The sequence below is a fragment of the Callospermophilus lateralis genome, chromosome 3 (assembly GCF_048772815.1).
Source record: "Callospermophilus lateralis isolate mCalLat2 chromosome 3, mCalLat2.hap1, whole genome shotgun sequence".
Classification (NCBI taxonomy): Eukaryota; Metazoa; Chordata; class Mammalia; order Rodentia; family Sciuridae; genus Callospermophilus; species Callospermophilus lateralis.
This window is the reverse complement of record NC_135307.1, coordinates 122,394,036-122,412,311: the sequence shown is the minus strand read 5'-3', so window position 1 is coordinate 122,412,311 and position 18,276 is coordinate 122,394,036. Positions and strand designations below refer to the sequence as shown.

Below are 18,276 nucleotides of genomic sequence, written 5' to 3'. Positions count from 1 at the left end.
GAACAAGGTATATCTTTCCACCTTCTAAGGTCTTCTTCTATTTCTCTCTTTAGGGTTCTGTAGTTTTCGTTGTATAGTTCTTTCACCTCTTTTGTTTGGTTGATTCCCAATTTTTTTTTGAAGATATTGTTAATTGTGTGGTTATTCTCATTACCTTTTCAGTGGATTTGTCACTGATATACAGGAATGCCTTTGATTTATGCGTGTTGATTTTATATCCTATCACTTTGCTGAATTCATTTCTAGCTCTAGAAGTTTCTTGGTAGAACCTTTTGGGTCTGCTAGGTATAGGATCATGTCATCCACAAATAGTAATAATTTAAGTTCTTCTTTTCCTATCTTTATGCCTTTAATTTTGTTTGTCTGTCTAATTGCTCTTGCCAGTGTTTTGAGAACTATTTTGAACAGAAGTGGTGAGAGAGGGCATCCCTGTCTTGTTCCAGATTTTAGAGGGAATGCCTTCAATTTTTTTCCATTCAGAATGATGCTAGCCTGAGGCTTAGCATAGATAGCTTTTACAATATTGAGGTATGTTCCTGTTATCCCTAGTTTTTCTAGTGTTTTGAACATAAAACGATGCTGTACTTTGTCGAATGCTTTTTCTGCATCTATCGAGATGATCATATGGTTCTTATCTTTAAGTCTATTGATGTGGTGAATAACATTTATTGATTTTCGTATAATGAACCAGCCTTGCATCCCAGGGATGAATCCTACTTGATCATGATGCACGATCTTTTTGATATGATTCTGTATCTGATTTGCCAGAATTTTATTGAGGATTTTTGCATCTATGTTCATTAGAGATATTGGGCTGTCGTTTTCTTTCTTTGAAGTGTCTTTGTCTGGTTTAGGAATCAGGGTGATGTTGGCCTCATATAATGAATTTGGAAGTTCTCCCTCTTTTTCTATTGGTATTTATTCTTCTTTAAAGGTTTTGTAAAACTCTGCTGTATACCCATCTGGTGCTGGGCTTTTCTTAGTTGGTAGTCTTTTGATGGCTTCTTCTATTTCCTCAATTGATATTGGTCTGTTTAGGTTGTCTATATCCTCCTGACTCAATCTGGGCAGATCATATGACTTAAGAAATTTATCGATGCCTTCACTATCTTCTATTTTATTGGAGTATAAGGATTCAAAATAATTTCTAATTATCTTCTGTATTTCTGTAGTGTTTGTTGTGATATTGCTTTTTTCATCCTGTATGCTAGTAATTTGAGTTCTCTCTCTTCTTCTCTTCATTAGCATGGCTAAGGGTCTGTCGATCTTATTTATTTTTTCAAAGAACCAACTTTTAGTTTTGTCAATTTTTTCAATTGTTTCTTTTGTTTCAATTTCATTGATTTCAGCACTGATTTTAATTATTTTTTGCCTTTTACTACTTTTGCTGTTGTTTTGCTCTTCTTTTTCTAGGGTTTTGAGATGAAGTGTAAGATCATTTATTTGTTGGTTTTTTTCTTTTTTTAAGGAATGAACCCCAAGCAATGAATTTTCCTCTTAGAACTGCTTTCATTGTGTCACATAGATTCCGATATATTGTGTCTGTGTTTTCATTTATCTCTAAGAACTTTTTAATTTCCTCCTTGATGTCTTCTGTAACCCACTGATCATTCAGTAACATATTGTTCATTCTCTAAGTGATTCAGGATTTTTCCTTCCTTCTTTTATCATTGATTTCCAGTTTCATTCCATTATGATCAGATAGGTTGCATGGTATTATCTCTATTCCTTTATAATTTCTAAGAGTTTCCCTGTGACATAATATATGGTCTATTTGCTGCTGAGAAAAAAGTGTAACCGCTTGAGGTTCAATGGTATATTCTATATGTCAATTAAGTCTAGGTTATTAATTGTATTATTGAGTTCTATAGTTTCTTTATTCAACTTTTGTTTGGAAGATCTGACAGTGATGAGAGAGGTATGTTGAAGTCTCCCACAATTATTGTGTTGTGGTCTATTTGACTCTTGAACTTGAGAAGAGTTTGTTTGATGAACATAGCTGCACCATTGTTTGGGGCATATATATTTATGATTGTTATGTCTTGTTGGTGTATGGTTCCCTTGAGCAGTATGTAGTGTCCTTCTTTATGCCTTTTGATTAACTTTGGCTTGAAGTCTATTTTATTTGATATGAGTATGGACACTCCTGCTTGCTTCCGAGGTCCATATGAGTGATATGATTTTCCCCAACCTTTCACCTTCAGTCTATGTATGTATTTTCCTATCAAATGCATCTCCTGTAGGCAGCATATTGTTGGATCTTTTTTTTTTTTTTTTTGATCCATTCTACTAGCCTGTGTCTCTTGATTGGTGAGTTTAAGCCATTAATATTTAGGTTTACTATTGAGATATGGTTTGTACTTCCAGCCATATTTGTTTATTTATGTTACTTAACATGATTTGTTTTTCCTCTATGATTAGTTTTTACTTTACTGTACTATCTCCTGCTGTTGGTTTTCATTGTTATTTTTCATTTCGTCTTCCTTTAATGTTTTGCCAAGGATGTTTTGAAGAGCTGATTTTCTAGCTGCAAATTCTTTTAACTTTTGTTTATCATGGAAGATTTTTATTTCATCTTCAATCCTGAAGCTTAATTTTGCTGGATACACAATTCTTGGTTGGAACCCATTTTCTTTCAGTGTTTGAAATATGTTATTCCAGGATCTTCTAGCTTTCAGAGTCTGTGTTGAAAGATCAGCTATTATCCTGATTGGTTTACCCCTAAATGTAATCTGCTTCCTTTCTCTTGTAGCTTTTAAAATTCTCTCCTTATTCTGTATGTTGGGCATCTTCATTATAACGTGTCTTGGTATGGATCTCTTATGATTTTGCACATTCGGTGTCCTGTAGGCTTCTAGGATTTGGAATTCTGTTTCATTCTTCAAGTCTGGGAAGTTTTCTCCTTTTATTTCATTGAAGAGATTGCTCATTCCTTTGGTTTGGACCTCTACACCTTCCTTATCCCAATGACTCTTAAGTTTGGTCTCTTTATGTTATCCCATATTTCTTGGATGTTCTGCTCATGGTTTCTTAACAGTCTTGCTGAGCTGTCTATGATCTTTTCAAGTTGAAATACTTTGTCTTCATTGCCTGATGTTCTATCTTCTAAGTGTTCTACTCTGCTGGTAATACTCTCATTTGAGTTTTTAATTTGGTTTATTGCTTCCTGCATTTCCAGGATTTCTGTTTGTTTTTTATAACCTCTATCTCCCTGTATAGTTGATCTTTTGCTTCTTGGATTTGTTTATGTAATTCATTGTCAAAGTGATCTTTCATTGTCTGATTTTGCTGTCTAATGTCTTCCTTGAGACTCCAGATCATCTGAAGCATGTAAATCCTGAATTCTTTATCTGACATTCCATCTGCTGCAGATATTACCTCTTCTAAAGTTGAGTTGACCTGCATTGCTTGTGGTCCTTTCTGTCCCTGTCTTTTCATACTGCTCATGTTTCCTTCTGCTTTGTGAAACTGTTGTGTTATTGATTTTCCCCCTATATATTTATATTGCTCTTGTATAGTTCCAAAGTCTCCCTTTTGTGGAGAAAGACAATGTTAATAGTTCCCAATATCACTAGTACATCATCTAAGCACACGTTTTCCTTATTACTACATTTATAGCTAGACTCTATGTCTACAAATGTTGGTTTCGATTATCATTTACAAATATAGTCATTAGTTTCATGAAAGGCATACCGTTTCTGGTATCATGAAGAAAACTGAATTTCAGGTGTAGGATGTTATATTTAGGGGGAAAGGAGTGAGGGTATGGGGTTAATCTAACTTAGTAACTTTGGAGAGTTCTAACCAATAGATGGGTAATTTATGGAAGAATGTATAGATTCAAATTCCTATCTGCATTTATAAGATTACCCTACTTATAGATAGTAAAATTTAGGGGGTTGCAAGTGGGATAGAGGGAGTAAGAAGGAGAAAAACAAATAATAAGGAAAGAAAGAGAAAAAAGAGAGCAGGAAAAAGAAAATAAGAGAAAAAGAAAAGAAATAAAAGGGGGGAGGGAGGTGGGACATATGCAATTCCTCTATATTATATTATTCTGGTGATTCAGTTGTTAAAGACCTTTTTCATGCACAATTCTTGGTTTCACATATGTTGAGGTTGCGAGGACCAGAGGGGGAAGGGTAGAGGAGACTGAATGAATGGATGAAAAGAGAGAGAGAAGAGAAAAAAAGAAAAAAGAAAGAAAAAAAATGTCTCTCAGAACTCAGTTTTCTTTTCTTCCAGTTGGTGGCATTGTCTATTCCTAGCTTGAGTGTCTGGGTTCAGGGTGGTGGTGGTAGTCAGTGTGAGAGGACTTGAGCTTCCACCTGTGGCCTCTCTACTCTTATTCTCTGAGATGTAAACCAGGTGCCTGATCCGCTGCAGAACTGAGTTGGTAGCCACGCCCACCAGTTTATGGGTTTTAAGGATTGGTGGGATTTTCCAAGATGAGATCCATCAGTTTTTCTCATAAGGTGTTTGATGAGGTGGGGGTGTTGGGGAGACCTTATGTTTGTCCAGAGCTGGGTCCGGTGACCACATGGGCGGGCGGCTAGGCCCCTACTCCAGTTGGGGTCTAAAAAAAGGGCGGCTGTGCCCCCTCTCCAGGCCACGTGGTCTGCCTACCGTGCAGGCGGGAGGCTGGACTCCTCCTCATGTTGGGATGGTCTGTCTACCGCGCAGGCGGGTCGCTGGGCCCCTTCCCTGGGTTGCATGGTCTGCCTACTGCGCAGGCGGCGGCTGGGCCCCTCCTCCAGTTGGGGTGGTCTGTCTACCGCGCAGGGGGGCGGCTGTGCCCCCTCTCTGGGCCACGTGGTCTGCCTACCGTGCAGGTGGGAGGCTGGGCCGTTAATTGTTATTGTTATCTCCAAACAGGCAACCCAACGCCATTATAAGGCCCACCCTTCAGCCCCATCTCTGAAAGTGGTTGCATACATCTTGGGACACCCCCACTGCTACCTTGAGTTACCTCCACTATTGCCGCCACCACTTTTAGTTGCAGTAGCATCCATCTAGGCACTGGCCAAGGACTGGAAGCATCAAGATGAGGCTCAGATAATTTGTAAGGATACTATAAGATTATACGGTAGAAACTGAAATACCCCAAATCTGCACTGCAAGAAAGGAAGACTCATAGACAACATGGAAAAAAAAAGAAATAAAGTGCCCCTCAAAACCAAGATACTACAATAATAGAATCCATTGACAATGCAGTTGATGAAATGTCAGAGGAGTTCTGAATGTACATAATTAAAATGATCTGTGAATTAAAGAATGACATAAGAGCAAATACAGGCAAAATATGATCACTCCAACAAAGAGATAAGGGAGCAAATACAGGTTGCAAAAGATTACTTCAAGAAAGAGAGGTTCTGAAAAAAGAAAATCAGGACTCCTTCAAATGAAGGAAACAATAAACCAAATAAAAAAGTCAAGAAAAAGCATCACCAACAAACTAGATCTCTTGGAAAACAGAACATCAGATAATGAAGACAAAATATACAATCTTGAAAATAAAGTTGACCACACAGTGTAGATAGTAAGAAACCATGAACAGAACATCCAAGAATTATGAGATAATTATGGGATAACAACAAAAGACCAATTCTAAGATTTATTGGGATAGAGGAGGGCACAGTGATTCAAACCAAAGGAATTCACAACCTCTTCAATGAAACAATATCAGAAAATTTCACAAACATGAAGAATGAATAGAAAAATCAAATACAAGAGACTTACAGGAAACCAAATGTACTAAATTACAACAGATCTACACCAAGGCACATTATAATGAAAATGCCTCACATACAGAATAAGGATAGAGTCTTAAAGACCACAAGAGAGAGGAATCAGATTACATATAGGGGAAACCAATTTGGATCTCAGCAGATTTTTCAACCCAGACCCTCAAAGCCAGGAGATCCTGGAACAACATATACCAAGCCCTGAAAGAAAATGGATGCCAACCAAGAATCTTATAGCCAGCAAAACTAAGCTTTAGATATGATGATGAAATGAAAACCTTTCATGATAAACAAAAGTTAAAAGAATTTACAGCAAGAAATACTGCACTACAGAGCCTCCTCAGTGAAATATTCCAGGAAGGGGAGATGAAAAACAACAATGAAAATCAGCAAAGGGAGGGACTACACTAAAGGAAAGGCCAATCAAAGGAGAAACCAAGTCAAGTTAAAAACCAAAAATAAACCAAATGTCTGGGAATAAAAATCATATTTCAATAATAACCCTGAATGTAAATAGCCTAAACTCATCAATTAAAAGACATAGACTGACAGATTGGATTAAAAAAAAAAAAAGACCCAACAGTATGCTACCTGTAAGAGACTCATAGGAAAACATAACCGCAGACTGAATGTGAAAGGGTGGAAAAAAACATACCACTCACATGGACCGTATAAACAAGCAGATAAAGTGGACTCACATCAGATAAAGTGGACTTCAAACCAAAGCTAGTTAAAAGGGATAAAGATGAACATTTCATACATCAACAAGACATAACAATCATAAATATCTGTGCCCCAAACAATGGGGCATCCATGTATATCCAACAAACCCTTCTCAACCACAAAAACGAAATAGAACACAACACATCCATACTAGGTGATGTTAATATACCTCTCTCATTATTGGATAGATCTTCCAAAAAAACTAAACAAAGAAACTATAGAATTCAATAAAACAATCAATAATTTAGACTTAACATGTATAGAATATTCCATCCATCAACTAGTGAATACATTTTCTCCTCAGCAGCACATGAATCCAAAACAGACCATATGTTATGCCACAAAGCAGGTCTTAGCAAATACAAAAAAATAAGAGACACTGCCATATGTTGTATCTGACTATAATGGAAATTACAAATCAGTGATAAAATAAAAATATTAGATACTCCAACAGCTGGAGACTAAATAATATGCTTTTTAATGATGGGTAACAGAAGACATCAAGGAGGAAATTAAAAAAAAAATTCCTAGAGGTAAATGAGAACTCCAAAACAATTTATCAAAATCTCTGGGACGCTATGAAGGGAGTGCTAAGAGGAAAATTCATTGCATTAAGTTGATTCATTAAAATAAGAAAAAGTCAACAAGTAAATAACCTGACATTACATCTCAAAGCCCTAGAAAAAGAACAAACCAACACCAAAAGAAGTAGAAGACAAGAAATAATTAAAATCAGGGCAGAAATCAGTAAAATTGAAACAAAAGAAATAATTTAAAAATTTACAAAACAAAAAGCTGGTTTTACGAAAAAAAGGAATAAATTTGACAAAACCTTAATGACCCTAATGAAAAAAAGGAGGGAGAGAACTCAAATTAGTAAAATTTGTGATGAAAAAGGAACTATCAGGACAGACACTACTGAAAAACAGAAGACATTAAAAACTATTTTGAAAATTTACACTCTAGTAAAATAGAAAACCTCAAAAACACCAACAAATTTCTAGAGGCATATGATCAACCTAAACTGAATCAAGAGTACATTTACAATTTAAACTGATCAATTTTAAGCAAGGAAATAGAAGACGCCATCAAAAGCCTATCAACTGAGAAAAGCTTGGAACCAAACATATTTACAGTTGAGTACTATAAGACCTATAAAGAAGAATTAATACTAATACTCCTCAAATTATTCATGAAATAGAACAGCAAGTAACCCTTCCAAACTCATTCTATGAAGCTAGTATCATCCTGATACCAAAACCAGGCCGAGACACATCAAGGAAAGAAAATTTCAGACCAATACCTCTGATGAACATAGATGCAAAAATTCTCAATAAAATTCTGGCAAGTTGCATACAAAAACATCTTTTAAAAATAGTGCATCATGATTAAGTGGAGTTCATTCCAGGAATGCAAGGTTGGTTCAAAATATGGAAATCAATAAATATAATTCATCACATCAATAGACTTAAAGACAAGAATCATATGATTATATCAATTGATGCAGAGAAAGCATTTGATATAGCACCCTTTCATATTAAAAACACTAGAAAAACTAAGGATAGTAGAAACACACATCAACATTGTAAAAGCTATATATATTAAACCCAAGGTCAACATTATTGTAAATAGAGAAAAATAGAAGCAATAAATGAATTCAGAAAAGGAGCAGGATGTAAACTCAGTACCCATAAATCAAATGCATTTCTATACATCAGTGACAAATCCTCTGAAAGAGAAAATAGGAAAACTACCCCATTGACAATAGCCTCAAAAAAATAAAATACTTGGGAATCAATTTAATAAAAGAAGTGAAAGACTACTACAATGAAAACCACAGAACAATAAAGAAAGAAAGACTTTAGAAGATGCAAAGTTCTCCCATGCTCCTAGATAGGCAAAATTAATGTTGTCAAATGACCATACTACCCAAAGCACCATACAGATTCAAAGATTCCAAAATCCCAATGCCATTCCTTATAGGAATAGAAAAAGCAATCATGAAATTCATCTGGAAAAATAAGAGACCCAGAATAGCTAAAGCAATACCCTAGCAAGAAGAATGAAGCAGGAGGCATTACAATACCAGACCTTAAACTATACTACTACAAAGCTATAATAATGAAAACAGCATGATATTGGCATCAATATAGACATGTAGACCCATGCTACAGAATAGAAGACACAGAGACAAACTCACATAAATACAGCTATCTCATACTAGACAAAGGTGCCAAAAACATACATTGGAGAAAAGATAGCCTCTTCAACAAATACTGCTGTAAAAACTAGAAATCCATATGCAGCAAAATGAAACTAAACTCCTATCTCTCACCATGCACAAAACTCAACTCAAAGTGGATCAAGAACCTAGGAATTAGACCAGAGATCCTGCGCCTAATAGAGGAAAAAGTGGGCCCAAATCTTCATCACATCAAATTAGGTCCCAACTTCCTTAACAAAACTCCTAAAGTGCAAGAAATAAAATCAAGAATCAATAAATGGGATGGATTCAAACCAAACAGCTTCTTCTCAGCAAAAGAAACAATCAATGAGGTGAAGAGAAAGCCTACACTTTGGAAACAAACTTTCGCCCCATGCATGTCAGATAGAGCACTAAACTCCAGAATATATAAAGAACTCAAAAAACTCAACACCAGAAAAACAAACAACCCAATCAAAATATGGGCTAAGGAGCTGAACAGATACTTCTCAGAATAGGATATACAATCAATCAACAAATATATGAAAAAATTTTCAACATCTCTAGTAATTAGAGAAATGCAAATCAAAACTACTCTAAGATTTCATCTCACACCATTCAGAATGGCAATCATCAAGAATACAGACAACAATAAGTGTTGACAAGGATGTGGGGGAAAGGCACACTCATACATTACTGGTGGGACTGCAAATTGGTGCAACCACTCTGGAAAGCAGTATAGAGAGTCCTTAGAAAACTTGGAATGGAACTGCCATTTGACCAACCTATCCCACTCCTTTGTCTATACCCAAAGGACTTAAAATCAGCATACTATAGTAATATAGCCACATCAATGTTTATAGCAGCTACTGAACTAAAATGTGGAACCAACCTTAATGCCCTTCAATAGATGAATGATAAAGAATCTGTGGTATATACACACAATGGAATATTACTCAGCATTAAAAGAGAATAAAATCATGGCATTTGCAGATAAATGGATGCAGCTGGAGAACATCATGCTAAGCTAAGTAAGCCAATCCCCCAAAAACAAAAGCCAAATGTTCTCTCTGATAAGTAGATTCTGATCCATAATGGGGAGAGGGAGTATGGGGAAAGTGGAGGAACTGTGATTGGGCAAAGGTGAGGGAGGTGAGGGAGGAGAGGGCAGGGGGTATGGGGGCAGGAAAGATGGTGAAATGAAATGGATATCATTATCCTAGGTACTGTATAATTGCACATATGGAGCAATGCTACATTGTGTATAACCAGAGAAATAAAGTTGTGTTGCAATTATGTACAATGAATCAAAATGCATTTTGCTCCCTTATATACCTAATTAGAAGAAAGAAAGAAGGAAAGAAAGAAAGAAAGAGAGGGAGGGAGGGAGGGAGGGAGGGAGGGAGGGAGGAAGAAGTATGCATTTAAATATAAAATGTGAAACTAAACTAAAACTTTAAAAAGCTAAAAGAAAATCTTTAGCATCTACAGCTAGGCAAAGAGTTCTCCTGGTATCATGCTTTTGATGCTCAAAATAGAAAATTAAAAGGAAAATATTATATACTGGGCCTCAACAAGATTCAAAATTTTTGCTTTGTATAAGAACCTGTTGAGTGAATAAATAAACCATCCAGAAACTGTGATAAAAGGCAATAGCAGCTTTATGCATAATTGTCCCAATCTGGAAACAACTCAGATGTTCTCCAAAAGGCCAGTTATTGGACAAACTGTGGATATCCTTACCATAGAAGGCAATAAAAGGAATAAAATACTTATATATGAGACATATATATATGTATGTGGATTATGTAAATATGTACATATATACATAACTGCTAGGCAATTATGCTGAGTGAATAGAGTCAATCCAAGAGGCCACATATTGTATAATGTCACTTATATAAAATTCTTGTAATGACAAAATTTTAGAAATGGAAAACAGTCCAGTAGTGGAGGGTAGAGGTGGGAGGGAAGTGAAGGTGATTCATAAAAGAACAGTCCTTGTGGGAGGGATCATCTACACTCTGATCTTATCAGCTTCAATTCCCTGGTTGTAGTGTTAGACTCCAGTATTTCAAGATTCTACTGTTGGAAGTAACTGGGTAAAGGATACATGGGATTCCTATGCATTATTTCTTACAACTGCACATCAATCTATGATTGTCTTGAAAGAATAAGTTTCATTATAAAACTTTTAGTAACATCATTATATGTCTAGATTAAAAAAATAAAGTGTATCTGTTTGACTATAGAAAATTCTGAAGTGACAAGATCATTCCTTTTGGGCTGGGGATGTGGCTCAAGCGGTAGCGTGCTCGCCTGGCATGCATGCGGCCTGGGTTCGATCCTCAGCACCACATACAAACAAAGATGTTGTGTCCACTGAAAACTAAAAAATAAATATAAAAAGATTCTCTCTCTCTCTCTCTCTCTCTCTCTCTCTTAAAAAAAAAAGATCATTCCTTTTATTCTCAGCAGAGGCAGATGAGAATCTAAACAGAAATAAGTAGGTCAATCATTAAAAGCCCCTTGTAAAATTTAAAAGACCAAAATGAACTTAAAAAATAGTCACAAAACAAGTCAGAACTGATTCCTTGAGATACAAAGACAACTTTCAAAAAAAAAAAAAAAAACAGGAGAAATTCAATTCTCCCAAGAGAAAGACATAAGCAAATAATATGAATAGAAAGTTCATAAAATGAGACATGCAGATATACTATACCTTTATAGAACAAGTTTAACCTCAGTAGAATTAACAATAACAGAATGTGAATCTGCTGTAGTCTGCCACATGGGCAATGAGTGTTTAATATGGCAGGAATGTGTCTCAGTAGGGAGGTGCTGTAAATAGCAATAGCAACATTCCAGATGCCAGTTTGTCAATATTTAAAAACACGATTCACTTAGCCAGCAACTGGATATCAGGAAATTTATTTTCAATGATCAGAAATAAAGCAAAATTTATTATCCCGTCAATGTTAAGAACAAAGAACAAGAACCGATCTTAATGCCCAACAAAGGAGAAATAAACAGGGATAGCTCCACATGTGGTATGCATAAATATATCCTATTTTGGAAGAATGATTAATGGCCTGTTAAATACTCACAATTTATTAAGAAGAATAAAAGGTAGAATGAATGTCATGTGATTTTAGAAATTAAAAAAAAATAACATGTAGGGAAAATGTAAGAAAACCCAAGAAATTATAATCAGTGGTTATTTCTGGGTAGCAAAATTATAGGTTATGTTTATATTTTATTATTTTACATATTTTTCATTAAAACATATTTAAACAATCAGAAAAGTAGTAATTTTTAAAATGAAGCAGGAAGTCAACATTATGAACTGTGAATCATAAAGAAGCTACCTTTTATAGAAATAAAATTTTAAATGTGGTAAATAAAAGTCAAGTTAGTGAATTTGCAATTGCAAATTCAGTACTTCATGCAAACAAGGGCCCTACAACAATTAGATGACCACACCTTGGGAAAACTGCTCTGATTTTCCCATAGCAGGGACCTACCAAGAAGGATGGCAGCTAGAAGAACAACTATAATCAGACCACAATAAAGCATGGCCCTTGACTACTAACCCCAGTGCATTTTTTTCCCAAAAAAGATAGACATAATTTATAAGTCCAGGAGCTAATGAGCTTATGAGGAGACAACTAGCAGCCCTGCCCAAGCTTTCTGAGACCACCAAGTTCCTTAAAGTCATCACAGCATTTCAATATAATATACACATGTATACTCATGTGCTATGCACACAGCTCATCAAATTTTTATATGAGTAGTTCATTGTACACGTGCACCATCTCCATACACTTCACATGTCCTGAGTGGTGTGAAACCAACCTCTTTCCTTAGTCAGATGTCCTAGTGAATATTCCAAAGTGATGCTAGGGGAAGATTGGAGTGGGTATATAATTGTCCTAAAAACTCTCTTTTTCTGTTTCATAAGATTAATCATACCAGGCCTCCCTGTGAGATTAATCACTAGCACACAATAGCCCTGAGGTTTCACTGCACTCTGAAAGTAGAGAAGAAATAGAGGGGCCAGTATAGCACATGCTTGACTAACCAAAGAGGCTAGGCACACTTGAGTGACAGCCCTTCAGCTCTGCAGAAACTAGGACCGGGGCCCAAATGAGGGACTGCTGGTTAGTCAGAACAAGTCTGTATCTCCCCTGCAGCCCATCTTCAAATTCCCTTCTTGACTCATCTTTGAATCCCCTTCTTGGCTGTGCTCTGAGTCTAGACCCTCACTGGCTCTGGAGCAAAGATGAGAAGATGGTAGTGTGAGGTGGGCCATCCTGCTGAATGCTGACCTCACAAGAAAATTCTGAAGTGACAGGATCATTCCTTTTATTCTCAGCAAAGGCAGATGAGAGTCTAAGCAGGAATAAGTTGGTCAATCATTAAGTTTGGCACCTTGTCCCTAAACAGCAGGGTCAGCAATGTGCCCAGAATCCTGCAGGGAAACACACATTCAGTATCCCCCGTAGCTTGATCACTAGCCCAGCAACTCCTCCTACATCCAAGGAGTATCATTCAAATTAATATCTCAGTAAAATTGGCAAGTATTGCTAGTTTTTCACGAACCAGAGAAGTGGCCAATATAGTAAATCTACCCCAAATTGGCAGCATTCTCTACATACAGAGCAGTTGCTGTGTGGTATGACTGTGTCCCTCAAATTTCATCTGTTGGATGGGGCTGGGGTTGTGTCTGAGCAGTGAAGTGCTTCCCTAGCATGTGCGAGGCCCTGGGTTTGATCCTCAGCATCACATGAAATAAAGGTATTGCATCCAACTACACCTAAAAACTAAATATTAAAAATAAAATTTCATCTGTTGGAAACTTAATTTCCAAATTCACATGTTAGTGGTATCGAGAGATGGGAACATTAAGAGGTGACTGGGTCCTGAGGGCTCTACCCTTATAAATTTATTAAATAATTCATGGATTAATATCTGAATTAATTGGTTAGTGAGGGAGTAGATTTGTTATATAAGCAAGTTGTCCATGGCACACTTGCTCTGCCATACCCCATGAAGCTTTCTGCCACGTTATAATGCAACAAGAAAGCCCTCACCAGATGCCAAACAGATGCCAGAATCATGCTCTTGGATTTCCCAGCCTCCAGAACTGTGAGCTTAAAAAAAAAAACCCTATAGCCAGATATAGCTATTTTGTTACATTTAGTTATAACAACTAAAAATGGACAAGATCACTATTCTTAGTCCTTGCTTGGATATGACGGCCAGGGTTCTTTCCCAAGCCCAAGCCCAGGCAAACAGCACCCTGAGGAAGAATAAGTGCCTGGAGCAGGCATGGCTATCTCCACAAGCTGTGGGTTACTCTGCCACTCAGTCAAAGCTGAAGGTTGGTTCTGAAACCCATTACTGTGCATATACCCAACTGAGTTTGTAGTTGAAGAACTTCCATGGAAATATGACTCAACACCAAGGGAATGAAGTTCATTTTTGATAGCACCATTTTATAGGACTATTCTGTTCACTCACCAGCTTGCAAGGTGCAGTTGTGCCAGGTAAACACAGGTGTGCAGGGAACTAAGCCCCAAGAGTAGAAAAAGCACCTTTGGAGCAAGTTCTCCTTCACAGAGACCAGCTCCGCTCCCCTCCCTTCTTCTAGACTTTGCCTCTGTGTGCTCTTCCTGAGACATGCCCACATGTGGAATGTCTGCTTCCAGAATACCTTCAGCATGGTGATCCAAACCCCAGTCTGCAATATAATCCTTGATAACAGGGATATTATAATCCCTGCTAATAGAAACTTTCTTCTGTGCACTCTGGTGGGAGGAAGTCAGACTCTCGTTATGCACCATCTTAATGGACAGTCAAGGCACAGTCCCCAGCGAAATTTTCAAGAGAACAGCAAACATGAAATATCCAGCAAGCCCACCACTATTTCCTGACTCCAGGTTCAAGCTGAATTATTCATAACAGCCTCTGTGTGACAGAGCTAGTTCCAGCAATAAATTTTTAATACCTTTTTCTTTCTGAGCTAACCGCACCTATACCAGAGTCTCTCTAATTGCTAAATGTATGCTTATCCCCGTGTGTAGTAGAATGCATTATTGTGTAAAAAAAAAGAACAGTAAGTCTCAAACTAGGTAGTTAAACAGAAATTTTAAATGAGTTTTTTTTAAAGTACCTGAAAAATTCCATGAAAGAGAATCCATATCCATGTTGCTCTGCAATTCCTGCACAAACGACATTTGCAGATGCTCCAATCAGTGTCCCATTACCTGGAATCAAAAATTTTTAAATAGAATAAAATCCCAATTTATCTTGGTGGTAGGTTTCTGCTCTTTTGTTCTGTAATATTTGGACCATTTCCGAGGCTTTGATTTGATGATTACTTTATAGGCACAATCAAAGTGATTGCTTTGTAAATAAATATCTAGACACACACTTGCAACCAGAAAATAAGTTCTCTGCTTATAAATACCATGATTCCTTCTCAGATAGACTAAATCCTCTCTGTGATAGAAAAGAGAGAGAGAGAGAGATGCTAAGTAGAATGGGCAAGTCACAGTGGAATCACAAGGTATGTATCCTTTAGGGGAAAATGCAAGTAGAGCTAAGAACCACAGGTGAGAATGTGTGTCCTCTGAGACAATGGAATGAAATCTCAGACAAAAACTGCCTTCCTTGGGCTCCAGGCCCAGACACCTGCCAGGAAACTCTTTCAGTGAATGAAAGAATGGATGAAAACAACCAGGTGAAACAATGGAGTTTGGCACTGTTCACCAAAGGGCATCTCCTTCTCAGGTAAGTCTTTTTAGACAGTGCACAAGGTGAGGAGAGACACACTGTACACACATGAACATAAGCCAGTGCTCAGGGCCTGGGTAAGGGACAGAGTCAAGACCAGCCAATCAGATCATTAGATCTCCCCCTTCCCTTCACACACACTCACAATGATTGATTCGGGGAAGGGCGAATCTGCATGGTCAAGCCAATGGGCCTCTTCTTTCCCTTGAACTGTGGCAATCAACTAACAGGAATGTTTACATGACCCAGATACAACCAATGTAGCTGAGTGCTAACATCTGGGCCTTAACATTTGAAGAACAGACTTTTTCTGTGGAGGACTGGTGATCTGTGAGACACTGCTCTGTAACCACCCACAGCATATCAGCCCAAGGGAATGACCTTCTGCAAAGAAAGAAGAAGGAAGTCCCATGTCCCCATGAAGAAATGAGGCAGGGTTCCTACTTTTGCCTTGGGGAGGTAGATGACACAGAAATGAGCAGGGATGGTACAGGATTATGTCATGTAGTTGATTGTGCAGGCTTTATACATTGGATTTCCGCCCAGCTTCCTGGGAATGTGGTGTGGATGACACCATAGAGATTGCTCTCCCCTCAAAGTCTCCCTAAACCAGAAATGTCCTCATAACCTGACCTCCCCGCCCCCAACTAGGTCCTTGCCTTTTGAGCCATCCCTTTGTAAGAAGTCAGCTGGCCTCCTGACTTGGGATGTAAAACATTATCTTATTAAGTCTCATTAACCCTGTTTGTTTTAAGGATATTTTCAATTATGGAAAACAGGAAACCTGACTAACAGTAGCATAATCTCTCATGGAATGAGAAACTTGGAGGTGAAGGGCTGGTGAGCCTCCATTCAATGTCTTATGTCAGAGGCAGGTCTCTTTAATTCTCTGAGCATCTCTTTTTATCACGAGATAGTTTCATGACCACATCTGAAGCAGGAAGATGTGGAAGACAATGGGCACCCACCTGTTTGTATGAGGGAGGCAAAAGCATTTCAAAAGGCTTCTAAATAGCCTTTCCTTCTGTCTTATAGTCAGTAAAATGAGACAACCAAACTGGACATGGCCTAGGGAGCTACAGAGAAGAAGGTCGGGAGGGAGTTGGGTCAGCCCCCCGGTGGTGCATTATATTTGCTGGTACAGCAGAAAGAATTGCTAGATAAGGATTCAGAATAGTTCACAGTCTCAAATCTTCTAGGCACTGTAACTTTTGCAAACCACTGATCATTTCTGTTCTATTAAGAAGTTTTTGAATATAATGAAAGAAACATGCAAAACAAGATGATGACAGCAATAGAGAAAGTCTGTCTCCCTCTCATGTGATGGGCAGTCAGAGAAGGAGCAAGCCCAAAGGTGTTTCTGCAAGGCTCCAACAGGATTTGTTCTGTTTGTCTGTGTGTTCCACCACCCACCAACATGCACAGAGCTGGTCCCACCTTGGACTGGAGACGACTCCAGGCATCTCTGCCAAATGACAATGTCCAAAGGAAGAAGCAAGTTTGTTCTCAGAAATAGGGAAATCATCAGAAGCCTCCTCTACCTCCAAGATACCCCCTCAAGCTTCCTTGATTGCAAATGGTCATTCCTATCCACCTCCATGTCAGCTACCTATCAGGGAAGGAACAATCAGCCTATCCTTCCTGTCATGGGCAGGAGAAATGTAAGGGAGCCAGCTTCACCTGTGGGAGATGGGGACAGAACCACCTCTACCTCCAGACATCTCATGGAGCAATTGTGGAGTCACTTAAGATTGCAAGTGTACTATTCAAATGCAATACAGTGGTACAGTGGTTGTGCAGTACAAATGCTTCCCAACTTACAATGGGGCTACATCCCAACAGACCTATTATAAATTGAAAATGTTCTAAGTAAAAAATGTTTTGAATACCCCTCACCTAGCTAACACCCTAGCTTAGCAACACCACACTCACTGCAGAGGATCTATTGTTTCCCCTTGTGATCATGTGGCTGACTGGAAGCTACAGCACACTGCCACTGCCCAGCATTGAGAGAGAGAGAGACAGAGAGAGAGAGAGAGAGAGAGAGAGAAAGGGAGAGAGAGAGGTGGGGGTCTTGCTGCAGAGTGCTAGCTTAGGAAAGGAGTAAAACTCGCAATTTGTAGAATGGTTTCTGTTGAGTTTATATCACTTTTACACCACTGCAAAGTCAAAAAATTGTTAAGTCAGATCACTAGTAAGTCAGGGACTGCCTGTAGCTTGTAAAATACTAGCAGGGTTTTCATGGCACCACAAATTATATAGGTTCCATGGAGCAGGGAGAAAGTGATCCTAAGTGTCACTACCCAGCTCAAGCCTCTACCCCAGTTCCATTTACATAGAAGTAGATGGGGAATGACGTGTGCATGAGCAGCTGCTATATGTCTTGGCATTTCTGGGTCATCCTACAAGGACATATGATCAATGGATCTAGAGAGAGAATGAGAACCATTTTGAAAATTATTCCCTGCCCTGTTTTTGATGAACGTTTCATACAAAGACTCTCCGGCCTAACTTCCCATGTCAGCCAGTGCAAGTTGGATTAAATAGGCCATGCTCCCATACCAGCAGTAATTTTCCACTTGACAGAAAACATGAAAATGAACTCTATGTACTGGCATTCCCTTTGGCAAGTTAAAGAGCCACCTGTCCTTCAAGATACATGACCCAGAGAAAGCAACAGGTTTGAGTACAGCCACACGCTGCTTTAATTGTCCCCAATCTCTCAATAGCCACGCACAGAAGCATTCTTCTTTTCCCTTGTTCTTTGAGTTCATGTCACTTCCTCTGCTCAGTGTTTCTGCCCTAGGATTG

General features: G+C 38.1%; 1 protein-coding gene across 1 annotated transcript in view; it reads right to left on the bottom strand.

The window, feature by feature from the left end:
* Oca2 (OCA2 melanosomal transmembrane protein) overlaps window positions 1–18,276 on the bottom strand; it is a 320,901-nt gene that overhangs the window by 81,782 nt on the left and 220,843 nt on the right. Inside the window, exon 22 of the mRNA XM_076849417.2 lies at window positions 14,843–14,936. Coding sequence (XP_076705532.2) covers window positions 14,843–14,936 — 94 coding nt within the window. The remainder of the gene's footprint in view (window positions 1–14,842; window positions 14,937–18,276) is intronic.